Here is a 14,662-nt window from a genome sequence, read left to right on the forward strand (position 1 = left end):
AGTTATTTTGGATAAATACAAAGAAGTGCAATTGCTGGATCAAAGGGTAGTTCTACTTGTAATGTTTTGAGGGACCTCCATACTGTTTTCCATAATAGCTGTACCATGTTACATTCCCACCAGTGCACAAGGGTCCCAATTTCTCCACATCTTCACTAGCATTTGTTGTTTTCTGATTTTTTTTTTTTTTGTAATGACCATCCTAACAGATGTGAGGTTATATCTCATTATGGCTTTGATTTGCATTTCCTTAATGGTGATGTCGAGCATCTTTTCATATACCTACTGGCCATTGGAGAAATGTCTATTCAAGTCCTTTGTCCATTTTTAAATAGAGTTATTTGCTTTTTTGGTTATTAAGTTGTAGGAGTTCTTACATATTTTGGATATTAACTCCTTATCAGATAAGAGATGGTTTGTAAATATTTTCTCCCATTCCATAGGTTGACTTTTTACTGTCTTGATTGTTTCCTTTCTTGCACAGAAGCTTTTAAGTTTGATGTAGTCCCACTTGTTTATTTTTTGCTTCAACCTTATGTTTTGGAGATATTCTGTGTCAAAAGCAGCCTAACTCTAGTTAACAACTACATAGTATTTCGTTAATGCACGTACCATAATTTAACCAGTTTCCTATGCATATTTAGTTTTTTTTTAATTTTGCTGTTTTACATAATGCTTCAGTTATTATCTTTATACATACATCATGTGGCACACATATAAACATATATATAGGATAAATTCATACCCATTTAATTGGAATCCTGAGGCAAAGGGTATGCACATTTCTAATTTTGGTAGGTATTACTAAATTGCTCTCCATTAAAGGTTTTACCAACTTACACTTTCACCAACGATGTAATAACTGCTCTTTAAATTTTGTGGTGTTATTTGCTTTTCACTGCTTTTAAGCACCTACTTTCCCCAACTCGGTTGTAATTAACCCCCAAAGAGAAACCATGTTCTGCACATACTATATTGGCGTGTACACACTCCTAATACCAGAAGTTCACTTAACTGGCGCTCAGTAAATATTTGTTAAATCTTACTTCATTGTGTGTTTAGGGAGTTTCCTTATGGCTTTAATGAATGCCATGAGAAAGTTGTGTCCTTTACGTGTGTGCTATTCCCAGGAGAGGAGGTGACCTGTGTGTGTGATGTTCTGAGAAGAGATGCCGTCCACTGCTACTGCTCTTCCAGGATTTTGTTATCATTGTTTAGGCCAACCAGTCCTTGGATCTATTATGAGGTTTGTTTAGTTTGAACAATTCAGTATAAGGACCGCAGCTGATGCCAAACGTGTCCAGTACCTTTCATATCCTAAAACATCATAGATAATACATTTTTATACCATTTAGTATAAATTATCTAAATAAAAAGCTCTACTCCATGAGTTTTCCCCAACTTTTTATTATCTAAAATTTCAAGCATACATCTAAATTGGAATAATATGCCCATATACCCACCACTGAAATTTAACATGTGGTTCATATTTGTTTTGCTACCCACATATGTATTTATATATATGTAGCAAAACAAATATGAATAAATGTTATATTTATATAATGTATAAAAATACATATAAAAAAGTGTTTGCTGAATGATTTGCAAGTGAGTTGCTGATATTCCATTGAGTGGTAAATAAAGCTGAAAATTAGTTTTAAAAATACCACCTTCTGTGAAAAAATCTATTTTAAATGTTTCACAACCTTTCTCTCCGCCCCCCCCCCCAAATTATAGTTCCTTCTCCAAAAGGATAAGTAGCTGCTTGATGGCACCTTTTCCTCAAATGCCAAAAGACTTCTATCCCTGTAAGAACAAGGTTTAAGGGAGGGGGAGCAACTGGCACCCTAAATCTCTCTTAGGGGGCGCCTGGCTGGCTCAGTCGGTAGGGCATGTGACTATTAATCTCAGGGTTGTAGGTTCAAGCCCCACGTTGGGTGTAGAGATTACTTTAAAAAATACAATCTTAAAAAAAAAATTTCTCTTAGGGAAGAATCTTTCATGTCTTTGTGTGGGAAACTATCTTGATAAGTCATTGGGGATGAAAGGTGAGACCCTATATGGTTTCACAACAGTTTACTAAATGCCTGTGAATTGTATAATTTAAAATGGTTCATTTTATATGATGTGAATTTTACCTCTGTTTTTTTTTTTTTTTTAAGAAGGTGAGACCTTATGAGAATGGGTTGGCAGGAGAAGAGGAAGTTGAAGAAATATTTAAAGTACTCTTTGTAAAAGAGAACGTGGATTTGGGAGTTGAGAAGCAGAAGGAAAGAGGCAGCCGGTGCTAAGCCAGTGGTGGGAGTCTGGAGCCTGTGAGTAAAAGTGGCTGAAGGGTGTTTTAAGAACAGAAACGTCTAATATTCGGTTTTAACTTGCCTGCCTCTGTCTCCTGAAACCAATAAAAGCTATACACAGAAATGCCTTGTGTGAGCATGTGTGTAAACCTTTCCCTGGAGCCACATGGGGCAGAACAGGAATAGCGTATGTGCTAGCCAGGCGAGCCAGAAAGCTCAGAAAAGTAGACTTCAAAACCAGAGATGACCAGAAAAAACGTAAGCCCCTGCTTCCTCTCAGAGATGGTTGTGAGACCGTCCCCACATGAAGATGTGATGGACCCAACCTTGCTTGGCCCTTACAGTGAGACAAGTTAGGTTGCCCCCTCAGTAGCACTCTAATGTCCTCTTATTGATCCAAGGTCTGTCTTGACTAGTCTGCAATTGGGCCTGTAGAGAAATGCCTGTCTTCTGTTATTTTTTTAAATGTTTGTTTATTTTGAGAGAGAGAGCACGAGTGGAGGAGAGGCAGAGAGAGAGAGACAGAATCCCAAGTAGGCTGTCAGTGGAGAGCCGGACACAGGGCTCAATCTCATGAACCGTGAGATAATGACCTGAGCCAAAGTTGACTTAACCAATCGACTGAGCCACCCAGGCACCCTGGAAATAGCTCTTTTTTAAAGACAAAAGATCAGACCTTGAAAAAAGTAGATCTTGAGGGCCGGGGACAGCTCTGTGCTTTTCCCTTTAAAGGCATCTCCTTAGGTTCTCTAGAACCAAGGTTGGTAGTTCAGAGACTGGACTCCCAGAACTTCTAGCAAGCTAAGGTGCTTTGTGTTTGGGATCAGAACCCTTTGACCCCACTTCTAGTTAGATGGTAAAAGTAGGAATCAAAGGGAGTGGGGCCTCTAGGGCAGGGCACCTCCATGAGGAAAGAATGAAGACCATTTTTGTAGTTCCCTGGTTCTCTTACTCAGTTCTCTGTTTATATCTGAGAGACCTTGATATTTTAAATGAATGGGAGGTTATCAGAGTCATAAAATAATGTAACAATCATGAGCAAGCCCTTGTATGTATGGACCAGGCATCAGGCTGAGCACATTATCTTGTGTCCTCTGTAGTAGATATAGTTATATTCCCCCATTAACTACATTAGAAATTAAAGTTCAGGAGTTCCTGGGTGGCTCAGTCAGTTAAGCATCTGATTCTTGATTTCGACTCTGGTCACGATCTCACAGTTTGTGAGTTTGAACTCTGTGTCAGGCTCTGCACTGACAGTGCAGAACCTGCTTGGGATTCTCTTTCTCTCTCTCTCTCCCTCCCCTGTGCTTGCTGTCGTTCTCTCTCTCTCTCTCTCTCTCTCTCTCTCTCTCTCTCTCTCTCTCTCAAAATAATCTTTAAAGAAAAGTAAAAAAAAAAAAAAAGTTATGAAGTTAAAGCACTGGCCCAAGATCACACATCTCAAATGTAAACTTAAGTACATCAAGCTGTTAGAGTTTTGTTTTTTATTTTGTTTTGTTTTGTTTTGTTTTTGTATAAAAACATTCTCATAGTAGATACATAGTAAACACCAACTGTATAGAAGGCTGCTTTATTCATTTAAATTTTGTACCTAAGTCTAAGTCTGTTCTGTCACACCAGCCAGACAGCATTTGGGTTCACTCTTTGTCCTCTGAGTCATGGTCTATTGCCACAGCATTATTCCTTTTTGTTAAGTATTTCAGAGGAAATTCCCTGCATAGGTATATGGACTTTTGGTAGAGCAATAATGTTTTCCAATATTTGTCAGCCAGACTTTGAGAAAACGTGGATCCCTTGAAAAACAGTGTTAGAAATCCAATTCTGCATTCTGACTCTCTACAGATATAATTTTTAAAAATCCAAATAAGCTCAGACCATAACATTATGATTTAGTGTTTTCCAGACTTTGGATTTCTTTTGGATCCTTAGACCTTCAAAATAAATTTTGGGGAAAGTCATGACATTGCCAACTTTTTATTTTGCAAATTGATCAAGGGCATTAAGAAAAAAACTTGCCACTGTCCTTTAATATAAAAAAAGTAAGGAAGATCATAAAATTACTATATAAATATAGTAAAGATACAGTTCCTTTTTTTTTAAGTTTATTTTGAGAGAGAGACAGTGTGCTAGCAGGGGAGGGGCAGAGAGAGAGAATCCCAAGCTGGCGCTGCACTCAGCTGCCTGATGTGGGGCTCAAACCCACAAACCAAACCAACCCATCAGATCATGACCTGAGCTGAAATCAAGAGTTGGATGCTTAACTGACTGAGCCACCCAGGCGCCCCAGAAATACAGTTCTTTAAATTCAATAGGTCTATATTTGTTAAAAACTTGCCATATATTCCTTTTTAAAAATTTTTTTTTAAGTTGGCTTTCTTCCCAGTAATTGCTGATCCTAAACTCTGGAAGGGAAAAATATCTAAGTAATCAATTCCTGGTTTACAAATTCACACAATTTTGCCAACATTTCAGCATTTAGGAAAAATAACATTTCTCCTATAAAACTTCATAGGTTTATATGTTATATCGAGATTTAATCAGTAATGATTATACCATGATAATATTTGCATTTCACAGGGAAGCAAAATACTTGGATACTCCCCATGTCTCTGTCTAAAGATTTGTCATTCATTTGCATTCAAATAAATTCTTTGCTTTCACTCATCCAGAATAGTTCTCAACCTATTAGCTAAACCAGACTAAATAAATAGAGTTGCATTCATGCATTTTAATGTCAATGTAAAAATGGTTTTCCCAGATTTTTTTCTTTTCAATCAAATCCCCTTCCCCAAATGTCTAATCATTCCCAGACTCAGTTACTTAAACTTTTCACAATGTTGTCACTTCTATAGTAAAACAAAGAGAAATTTGCTTTCAGTAAGTCAGAGAGCCATACTCTAGCAACTTAGAACTTTATTCTGACAAGAAAGTTTTTAAACTCCATCTCCAACCTCATTTGTGACTGGATGATCTTGTCTGTCACATAGGTACATGGCATTTTTCTCTATCCATAGTAATTGTTCTTTAGTTGGTGAATCACTCCTGGAACTTACAATCCAATAGAGGCAAACTGTATGCAATAACTAGGATTACAATTCCTGAAGGACAGGGTTTGGCCATAGTGCATGCCATGTGCACACGAGACTACAGTGGGCACCGATTAGAAGAATGACATAGCTCGGTGAGTAATAGGAACATTAAAACCTCTGCTAGACAAATTCATAGGGATGAAGGCTCGTTGCCTTCTGGATGAATGGGAAGGATTTTGTGGAGGAAGTTAACAGTGGAGTAAAATTGCAGGAAAACCAAAGTAGGGATGAAAATGGGAGGAAGGCATTTCCACTTGGAAAGAAAATAATAAATGTGCAAGAAAATGAAAGGTATATTTTGAAATGACAAAAATTTTTCCAGGAGTAAAGATGTAATGAACAGTTTGAGAAATAAAGCTGAAGGGTAGGATCCTGGTTGTAGAGAATTCTGGAAGCCAGGCTGAGTTTAGAACTTTAAATCAAACAAAAGTTAAGGTCTTGGTTGAAGGCCTTTGAATAAGGCATGTTCAAAAATGGTGATAGATATTAATTGCCTCTCTGCATTGACTATCACCATCATCATCTTCCAAAAGCTGTATGAAAAGAAGCACTTTCAACCTTCAAGAGCTGGTCATCTCAATATTCACACTTAATTTATTCCAAAGTTTCAGCTCTAGGGGGCATGAGGAACTTTTTCTGGAGTTGTGGGAAATAACTCATGCCTCAGATCCTATTAAGACCCCTGGCATCTTACGGAGCTCCCCATGAGTTCCTGCCTCCATACTTTTGCACAAGCCATTCATGCTGTTCTCTTTCCAGAGTTTTCCAAAACTCCAAAGTTTCTGCTCTTCCTCAAAACCTAACTCAATACTTTCCTCTTCTGGAAGGACTTCTAAGATTGACTTCATGAAACTATTTGCTCCATTATTCAGGAAATCCATTCTTAACGTCTTGACGCTACATTTAGTTTCTTTAAATTAAATGAAATATACAAATTCATGTATATTTACATCTAACCACTCTGTAACAGCCTTTAGGAAAGATACTATGTCTAACAGCCCCTTTATATCCTCTGTCTGGGACCTGCCTCTCATCCCCACCCCACCACACCCAACTTCACAGAACAGTGCAGTGCACTTGGTGAGCATTGACTTTGCCCTGAACAGCACAGGAATTCTTCAGAGCTGAAGACCTATAGGATCTGTGGAGTGTGGGTTTTCACCTCCCTTGGGCGTCGGCTTCTTTTCACCAGCATGTATAGATCTTCTAGAAGAGTACCCACCAAGACAGAATTACTTCATAAGCCTTCTTTCTATCTTCAATGTTTCCAGTTTCTATGGACCTCTAGTTTCTAGTGATGATGGGTATGTAGAGCATGCTGTTAATAACCTGGAAATGGGCACCACAAACAGGAAGCATTAAAAAAATAATAATAGGGGCACCTGGGTGGCTCAGTCGGTTGGGCGTCCGACTTTGGCTCAGGTCATGATCTCGCGGTTCGTGGGGTTGAGCCCCGCATCAGGCCCTGTGCTGACAGCTCAGAGCCTGCTTTAGATACTGTGTCTCCCCCTCTCTCTGCCCCTCCCCTATTCATGCTCTGTCTCTCTCTGTCTCAAAAATAAATAAAAACATTTAAAAAAAAATAATAATAAAAACAAGGTGCACCTGGATGGCTCAGTCTGTTAAGCGTCCAACTTCAGCTCAGGTCATAATCAAGTGGGATCAAGTTTGTGAGTCTGAGCCCCACATTGGGCTCTCCACTCTCAGCACAGAGCCTGCTTCGGACCCTCTGTCTCCCTCTCTCTGCTCCTCCCCAGCTCCCACTCTCACTCTCTGTCAAAAATAAACATTAAAACAATAAAATAAAAATCCTCTTAATTTTATCTCGGCTTAATTTCTTCCTAACTCACTTCTACCCTTCTCAGACCTATGACAGTCGATGGTAGGTCACATACACACCTAACTCCATCCCTCCAAATTTTTCTAGTGATCTCCAGAGGCTGTTTGTCCTGTAACCTGCTGTGAGCAGAGGCCCGGCTGTGGGAATCCGTGATACCAGATGGACAAAGGCACACTTGTATCCCTAAGCGCCGGTGCAGTAGAAATCACAGCACCTGAGGATTTGTGGCGGGCTCTCTTCCTTGGAACTTGTGCCCTCAAAAGATGTGTCTTAGGCGACCTGCCCCACATGCATCAGTTTTGACGGTCTCCAACTGCTGCTTCAGACAGCTTCAGAGTCCTTCCTCATGGATGCAAATCAAAACAGAGTTCAGAATCAAGTCTGGGAATCAAGTCAGAATGGAATGATTTGCATGGGGGAGGCTTTGTCACTGAGTGAAGCCAGCCAAATTCCCCAGGCTCCCCAGCCCTCCGGAAATAAGCTTTACAGGGCCTGGGGGCCCCAGGCCCAACGGGGTGGGTGTGATTTGAATATTCACTGCCACAGCTGCTGCACCCCAGCGCTGGTCCCTGCCATCGGTTTCGCTTCATTTTACTGCCTCAGAATCCCCCCCGTGCATGTTAGTGGTTAATACAGCAGCCAGGAGACGCCAGACAGCTCTCGGCACCTGGTTCAAATTTAAGGCTCATTTACACATGATGTCACACACGCATTGTCAGCGCAAGGGAGGTCAGGATGGTTCATTTTGGGAAGGTTCGCATTGTTGAGTCTTTACAACACTCACTGCTATTAATGTTTTAACCATCTGACTTGGATTTCGGTTTTCTGGCATGAGGTAATCCCAGGCAGTAGATTTATATGCTGAATGGGAAGCCAGCAGTGGTGGCTAATCACGCTGGTTTGCAGATCTGCACCTCTGGAGCCTTGGGATGGAATTAGAGGGCCACATGGCATGTAGCAAATCATGGAGGTTTTGAGCAGAAGGGGAATTAGGCAGACCTGGAAGCAGGGGCTGTGAGGGGGGTGGTTGCCTGAGGTGGGAGGTTTGAAGAAGAAGAAAAACCAAAATAAGTTGGACAAGGGTCTAAGCCCAGAGGCCATAGGATTACTCTCATTTGGCCAGTGGTTTGGGTCATTGCTTGACCCATCCTTTTGTCCGCCATCCACCGAAATTCCAAAGCCCCCTTCCCAGGCCCGATTCAAGTTTCTCATATTCTGCAAAGCCTTTCGTGACCACCCAGCCCATGGTGATTTCTCTCCTGAATCCCTAAGTACTTTTGTGCATAAATTAAGACAACTAACAACTACTGAGGATTTAATTTGTGCTGCTAGTTCATTTTACTCATAACGGCCCGATGCCAAAGACACTGTTGTTTCCACTGTACGGATGATGACATAGCTTCACAGAGATGAAATAATGTGTCCAATGTCAGAGCTGATAAGAGTCAGGATGGAAGACTGATTCCAAAGCCCAGTTCTGAACCACTGAAGTAGGCTACATAACTATGAAGCAATGCTACGTCGCCTGTAGCGTTTAGCATGACATGGGGGAGACAGTGTGTGCCTCAGAGAAATGCTGCAGAGGAGCCCATGGTAGTGTTGTCTAATGCCTCACATGCACGTGTCATCTCTGTTTCCTGGCTGTAAGTCATTGCATGGCAAGGACCATCACTTAGGCTTTCCTGAACCCCCTGACCTCCTAGCACAGCGGCCCCCCAGGGTATGCTCAGATGGATGGATGGATGGATGGATAACTTCCTCTACTTTCATCTATGCTGTGTCCTACATAAAACATTAAAGGTTGAGATCTTTAGGTAATCATCCCTATCACTTGCTACTGTCCCCTGGCTAAAACAATAAAACTGGTCTGCCTATTACATCTCCAATAAGAGTCTCCTTACCTTACAGGAAGTTCAGAGTATGACCTTCAGTCCCGCTGACTGCTTTGATTTTGATTTTGGGCCAAGGCCTACTGCCATGGGTTACCCCCCACCCAGGGGGCTTTTTTATTCTGAGTCTCTGTTTTAGTCAAGCAAACAAGTAATACATTGGGGATAACATGATGGCAATGCACTTAGGGGCACCTAACCTGGGCCTCACAGTCCAAGAAAGGGTTTGGGGAGTGGATGCCCCTCTTGAAGAGTAAGTAAGAGTCAGTCAGTGAAAAGGAGCGTGAGGGGTGCTCCAGGCAGAGGGAGCAGCATGAATAAAGGCCTAGAGGTATGATCACAAGCACCCATGAACACATCTGCACTCAGTGACTGAAAGGGCTCTGAGGAGAGGGTGGAAACCCAGGTCATACCTGCCCCTTCTTTGCTGCCCACTTCAGTAATGCAGATGACACTCTTGACCCCAACCCTAGGAAAGACGTCTCTAGAGATTTTTCTTGGGAAATGTCTCCTCAGAATGACCCTAAAGACTTGGTTGTTTTCTCAGAGTCTCTCATCTTTGAACATACCTAGGAATAACTGAAAAACCAGGCAGTAAATCGCCATTGCTTCAGAGCAGAGTTTAGTGTTCAGTTTGCAAGCCATACTATCTCATACTTGCCCCTCCACCCTTTCCCATCCTGCTCAAGGCCGGTAGGAGGTAGACACCTGTGGGCTATGTCAATGGGTTCCCTTGCCTCTGGCTTCCTATTGGGTTCAGCCAAAGAAAGTTACCCATGGGAGGTTAGAGAGGGGTGGACAGTGATGTCAGGGTAATTATTCTGCCCATCCCGTCCTTGCCAGGCCGTGTTGGCTACACCTGTCTATCAAAGGCACAACTCCTGTCAGGTGGCCATCTCCATGTAGCCATCCTTGCCAGGGTCTTCCTCTTTGCCCCTCCAGTCATAGGGTAGTAATAACTACCCCTCCGTCATTGTTACTAGCTGTTAGGGGCTAAATTGTGTCCTCTCCAAAATTCGTATATTGAAGCCCTAACCCCAGTACTTCAGAATATAACTGGATTTGGAGATAGGGCCTTTGAAAAGGTGATTAGGTTAAAATGGGGCCTTTAGGTGGGCCCTAATCCAATCTCACTGGCATCCTTATAAGCATAAGGAATTTGGACAAAGAGACGCTAGGAATGCACAGGTACAGAGGAAAGACCACGGTAAGGAGGCACCCATCTGCAAGCCAAGGAGAGAGGCTTCAGAAGAAATCAAACCTGCCGACACCTTTATCTTGGACTTGTAGCCTACAGAACTATAAGCAAATACACTTCTATTATGGAAGCCACCCAGTCTGTGGTATTTTGTTATGGCGGCCCTAGCAGACTAATACACTGGCTGTGAGGGCACTTCACTGTCCCTTGGTGATTTCCTTAAACCTTGCTTATTACACTGTATGGTTTCTTCACTGCACTTTCCTTTTGAGCACATCATCTGTTTCTTGTTTCCTGACTGACAGACAAGCTTAGACTCCAACAGGAGGGCTTAGTGACAAAGGCGAGAACGTAGGTTGCTGAAAGCAGATCCCACGTAAAGGTGTCTGTGACTCCCTCCGTGTGTGAGCACACTGGGTCCTCCAGTGCTACTCCAAGAGATTTCTTCTCCTAAAGAGCTGAGTGACTATGTTTTAGTCACTCCCTATGAGCTTTGATTTTCCTCCCTGTAAAACATAGATAATGAAATCTAACTCTTTAGGGGTATTTTGAGGTGAATGTTAGATGCGAATATGAATTAACTGAGAGTCTCAAACCCTACAAAGAAACCAAGTCCTTTTGTATTGCATCCTGTGAGCAATTTCATTAATATGCACATAACTAAGGTATCTTTGGAGGCAAGAGAATGACTTTCACTACGAAGGACTACCCTGAGGGAAGAGGGAGAGGCTCTATTTGCTCAGCCGCCCCTATTAGCTCTTCATTAAAAAGAAAGAAATCAGCTGTCCCTTTCCAGCACGGATACAGGCCCCATACAGACAGCAGGTGAGTGTGTGCTTCTCTTTGCCCTGTCCCTCATTTTTGTTAGAGACTGAAGTTGAATGAACCCACCGGAGACCAGAGCAGCTCAGACACCTGTAAAGGTACACAGTATAGAGTAGGAACAGATTGTGTCTTTTGGATCCCATTTTCCATTTCCAATAAGTGCGGCTTCTCAACCATTATCTTCACCTGCAAAGGCTGAAACACTCTCTACCGCTCCCAGCCCTCAGCTGCAAAGAGATTGCTCCTGGCATTACTCATGGGGATGCTGCTAGAATGGGGGCCAGTCCCAGCCTCCCAGATCGCACCCACAAGGGGACCAATAGGCACTGGAGGCTGAGACAGAGTCTGGAAAGCAAAGGGACCCAGGAGGCTGCTTGTATCCTCATTTCCCTCTCTCCAAGCTGGACTCTCTACTGACCCTTTCTGGTGTGGGGCTAAAGACCCCAGCTTCTAGCTCACCACAGAGTAGGGCTGTCTGCTGGAAGGAGGCTCTCTCCAGGCTGATGGGAGCGTCTTTGAGTTAGTGTGTTGTTATCTCCGTTCAGTCCTCATCAGCCGTGACTGTCACTGAGGCATTCTTGTGAGTATGGAAAGCATATTGAGGAATGTAATGGCCTTGTGGGCTAGCAGGTGAGAAGAGAGTAAAAGCTCAAGATGTAGACATCTAGGAGGAATGTCACCTCCACTCTGATTAAAGCAAACAAACAAAAAAACTCCAGACAAACTACAAGTTTACTCCTTTTTTTTTGGACCCATCTGAGAGCTGAGGTTACAGGGTAAGCAATTAGCCTCAAATCTAAGGATCATTGGGGCCTGTGGAGAAGCACAGGCCATGAGCCCTTGCTTTCCTGGGTGCAGATCTGACCAACAAAAGTCACCTGGAATAGGTAAAGAATTAGTGGAGAACGAGTGTGGGCTGGTGAGGGAATGTGGAGCCCCTGGGGACCACATATATATAAGGGTCTGCACTTTTTGCAGACTTTTCTCATAGAAAAGACTGACCAAACTTCTGAGAATCTCTCTGTGGGGCAGATCTGGGGAAGGGGGGTGGGTGGGGGGGCCGGAAAGGCCACTACAGAGAGCCATGAAACGATCCCTTCCCCTCCTTGCCCCTTCTGGAACAAAAGCCTCAATCTGAAGGAGAAAGGACAAAACCTTTTCCCTACAACACCGATAAAACTGAGGGAAGGAAACAGAAAAACAAAAACAAAACCCTTCCACCCTAACCCAGCGGCAAGAGTTCAGAAAACAAAAACGAAATCTTTATTGGCCACAGATGCATTCTACCAGAAATGTTGTTCTTCAAGCAGGAACATGTATCTAAACAAAGATATGAAGAGCACTGAAAATTGAATAATTGAAGGTAAAATGAAATACATTAAAATTTTTTCAATTGTTCTAAAAAGACATGACAAAAGTGAACATAGTAGCAATGTATTCTGTGTGTTTAAAAATGCTGTTAATATGGTAGAAGACGTAGTTTTTTAAAGTTTATTTATTTTGAGAGGGGGTGGGAGAGAAAGAGTCAGTGCACGTGTATGCATGAGCAGGGGAGGGGCAGAGAGAGAGGGAGAGGATCCCAAGCAGGGTCTGTTCAGCACAGAGCCCAACATGGGGCTCATTCTCACAAACCGAACTGCGAGGTCATGACCTGAGCTGAAATCAAGAGTTGGACACTTAACTGACTAGGCCACCCAGATATCCTGAAGACATAATTTTTAATATTTAATCCATTTTGCTTTTCCACAATAAGCTCCATTTATTTATGATATATTATTCTTTTTCTCTTGAAATTTCCAATTTTTTAACATCGGCATAAGCAATTTTATCCATTTATAATTTACTTAGTGTTTATTCCCTGTAGTCTCTTTATATATTTCTAATATTTTTAAAAGGATTTCTGCATCGATGTTCATGAGGGATATTAATAGTTTTTTAAACTGTCTGGTTTTGGTGTCAGGGTAATGCTGGCCTCATAAAATGAGATTTGTTACCCTCTCTTCTATTTTTTAGAATCTATTGCCTATAACTGGTGCTAATTTCTTTTCTAAATGTTTGATAGAATTTTCCAATGAACCCGTCTGGATCTTTCTTTAGGTTGTTTCTTTATTGTTGAATATTTCAGATGTTTGTAAGTATAATCCAATTCCAGCAGTTTAAATATAATGTATCTTGGTATGTTGGCTTTTTTTATTCATTTGTATTTATCCTGCCTGGGGTTCTCAGCATGATGTCTTTCATTTTGGAAATTTTGACAACTATCTTTTCAAATATTTCTCTGTCTCATTTTCTTCTTTTCCTCTTTTTAGAATTCCAGTTAGAGTGTTTGATACTGTTCCACATTTCTTGGATTATCTGGGCTTTTGTTTTTTTCTCTTTGTTTCAGTTTGGTTATTTCTATTGACCTACCTTCAAGTTTACTGTTTCTATCCTCAACTGTGTCAAATTTATTTTTGAGCCCATCAAAGGCGGTCTTCATCTTTACTATGTTTTTTATTTCTGACATTTCTACTTGATTCTTATGGTTTTCATCTCTCTGATAAAATTTTTGATCTGTTCATACACATTCATCATTTCCACTAAGCCTCTAATATATTAGTTGTTTTAAAATTCCCTATTTGCTAGTTCTATCTGGATCATCTCTGAGTCTGGTTGTGTTGATTACTTTGCCCCTTGACAGTAGGTTGGGTTTTGTTTTTTGGTTTTTTTCCTTGCTTTTTTATGTTTCTCCTAAATTGTGATTGATGCCAATGCTGCATGTGGACCAGCTGAGGTAAATACTATTTGTGCCTGGAAATGGACATTTACCTTGTTTTGTTAGATTGAGTGAATATAGCAGGATTTGAGCTGGGTTTGGTGTTTTCTTGGTTTTGTTTTATTTTGGGTTTGCTATGGTTATATTCAACACATGACCAGATTCAGATTCTTTTAGCATTACCTTATGTTTATGGTCATGACTGGGATATCGGAAGATTTTTCCTCCGTGTTCTTTCTTCCGCTCATTTCGGCCTTCACTTTGTATCTCTGCCTCAGAAAGATTCTTTCTCCATGCTCTTTCCCCCAGCCTATGGGGTAGATGGCTGTTACACTTGTTACTGGGTGCTGGGGAGTGTGGGTAGGTATGTTTTGTCCTGGTGCAGTCCCAGGCTAGCCCTATACATGTGGGTCTCAGAAGTGGGGCTTTCTCAGAAATTCTGCCCTTCCTTCCTGTGGCATTTGAACTTGGGCTGGCCTTTTGTCTTGGGCAGGAAAGCATGTCCTCTCTCTCTCCCACTGATAAAAGACTTCTTATAGGACCTTGGGCCCAGGACTGTTTCCTGCCCTCTTTCCAGGTGTAGAGGTTTTGTTTTGGTCTCTCACCCTTCTCCCAGCTGCAATGGATCTTCATGTATGCCCCAGTGCAACACAGTTTACTGCCTTTCCCCAGTGGCTTAAGGGGAAAAGAGTCTAGGTGTAACACTGTGCCTTTCTCTTAGCAATGTTGCTTCCCTTCCCCAGGCCTGCACCACAGAGAGCTTATTTGG

General features: G+C 41.8%; 1 protein-coding gene and 1 non-coding gene across 7 annotated transcripts in view; both read left to right on the forward strand.

Moving 5' to 3' along the window:
• Positions 1-2,421, forward strand: part of SLC38A6 (solute carrier family 38 member 6) — a 74,314-nt gene extending 71,893 nt beyond the window's left edge. For 4 of the 6 annotated variants that reach the window (XM_042989841.1, XM_042989843.1, XM_042989845.1 and 1 more), the window contains one exon: positions 2,163-2,421. In XM_042989841.1, the coding sequence (XP_042845775.1) occupies positions 2,163-2,291 (129 nt within the window). In that variant the 3' untranslated portion in view covers positions 2,292-2,421. The remainder of the gene's footprint in view (positions 1-2,162) is intronic. The other 2 variants (XR_006218887.1, XM_042989842.1) reach the window with 2 other exon arrangements.
• Positions 1,868-1,940, forward strand: TRNAN-AUU. Its single transcript has one exon. It is a non-coding gene; the product is annotated as a tRNA-Asn (tRNA).
• Positions 2,422-14,662: the final 12,241 nt, after the last annotated feature.

Source organism: Panthera tigris, chromosome B3 (assembly GCF_018350195.1).
Source record: "Panthera tigris isolate Pti1 chromosome B3, P.tigris_Pti1_mat1.1, whole genome shotgun sequence".
Lineage (NCBI taxonomy): Eukaryota > Metazoa > Chordata > Mammalia > Carnivora > Felidae > Panthera > Panthera tigris.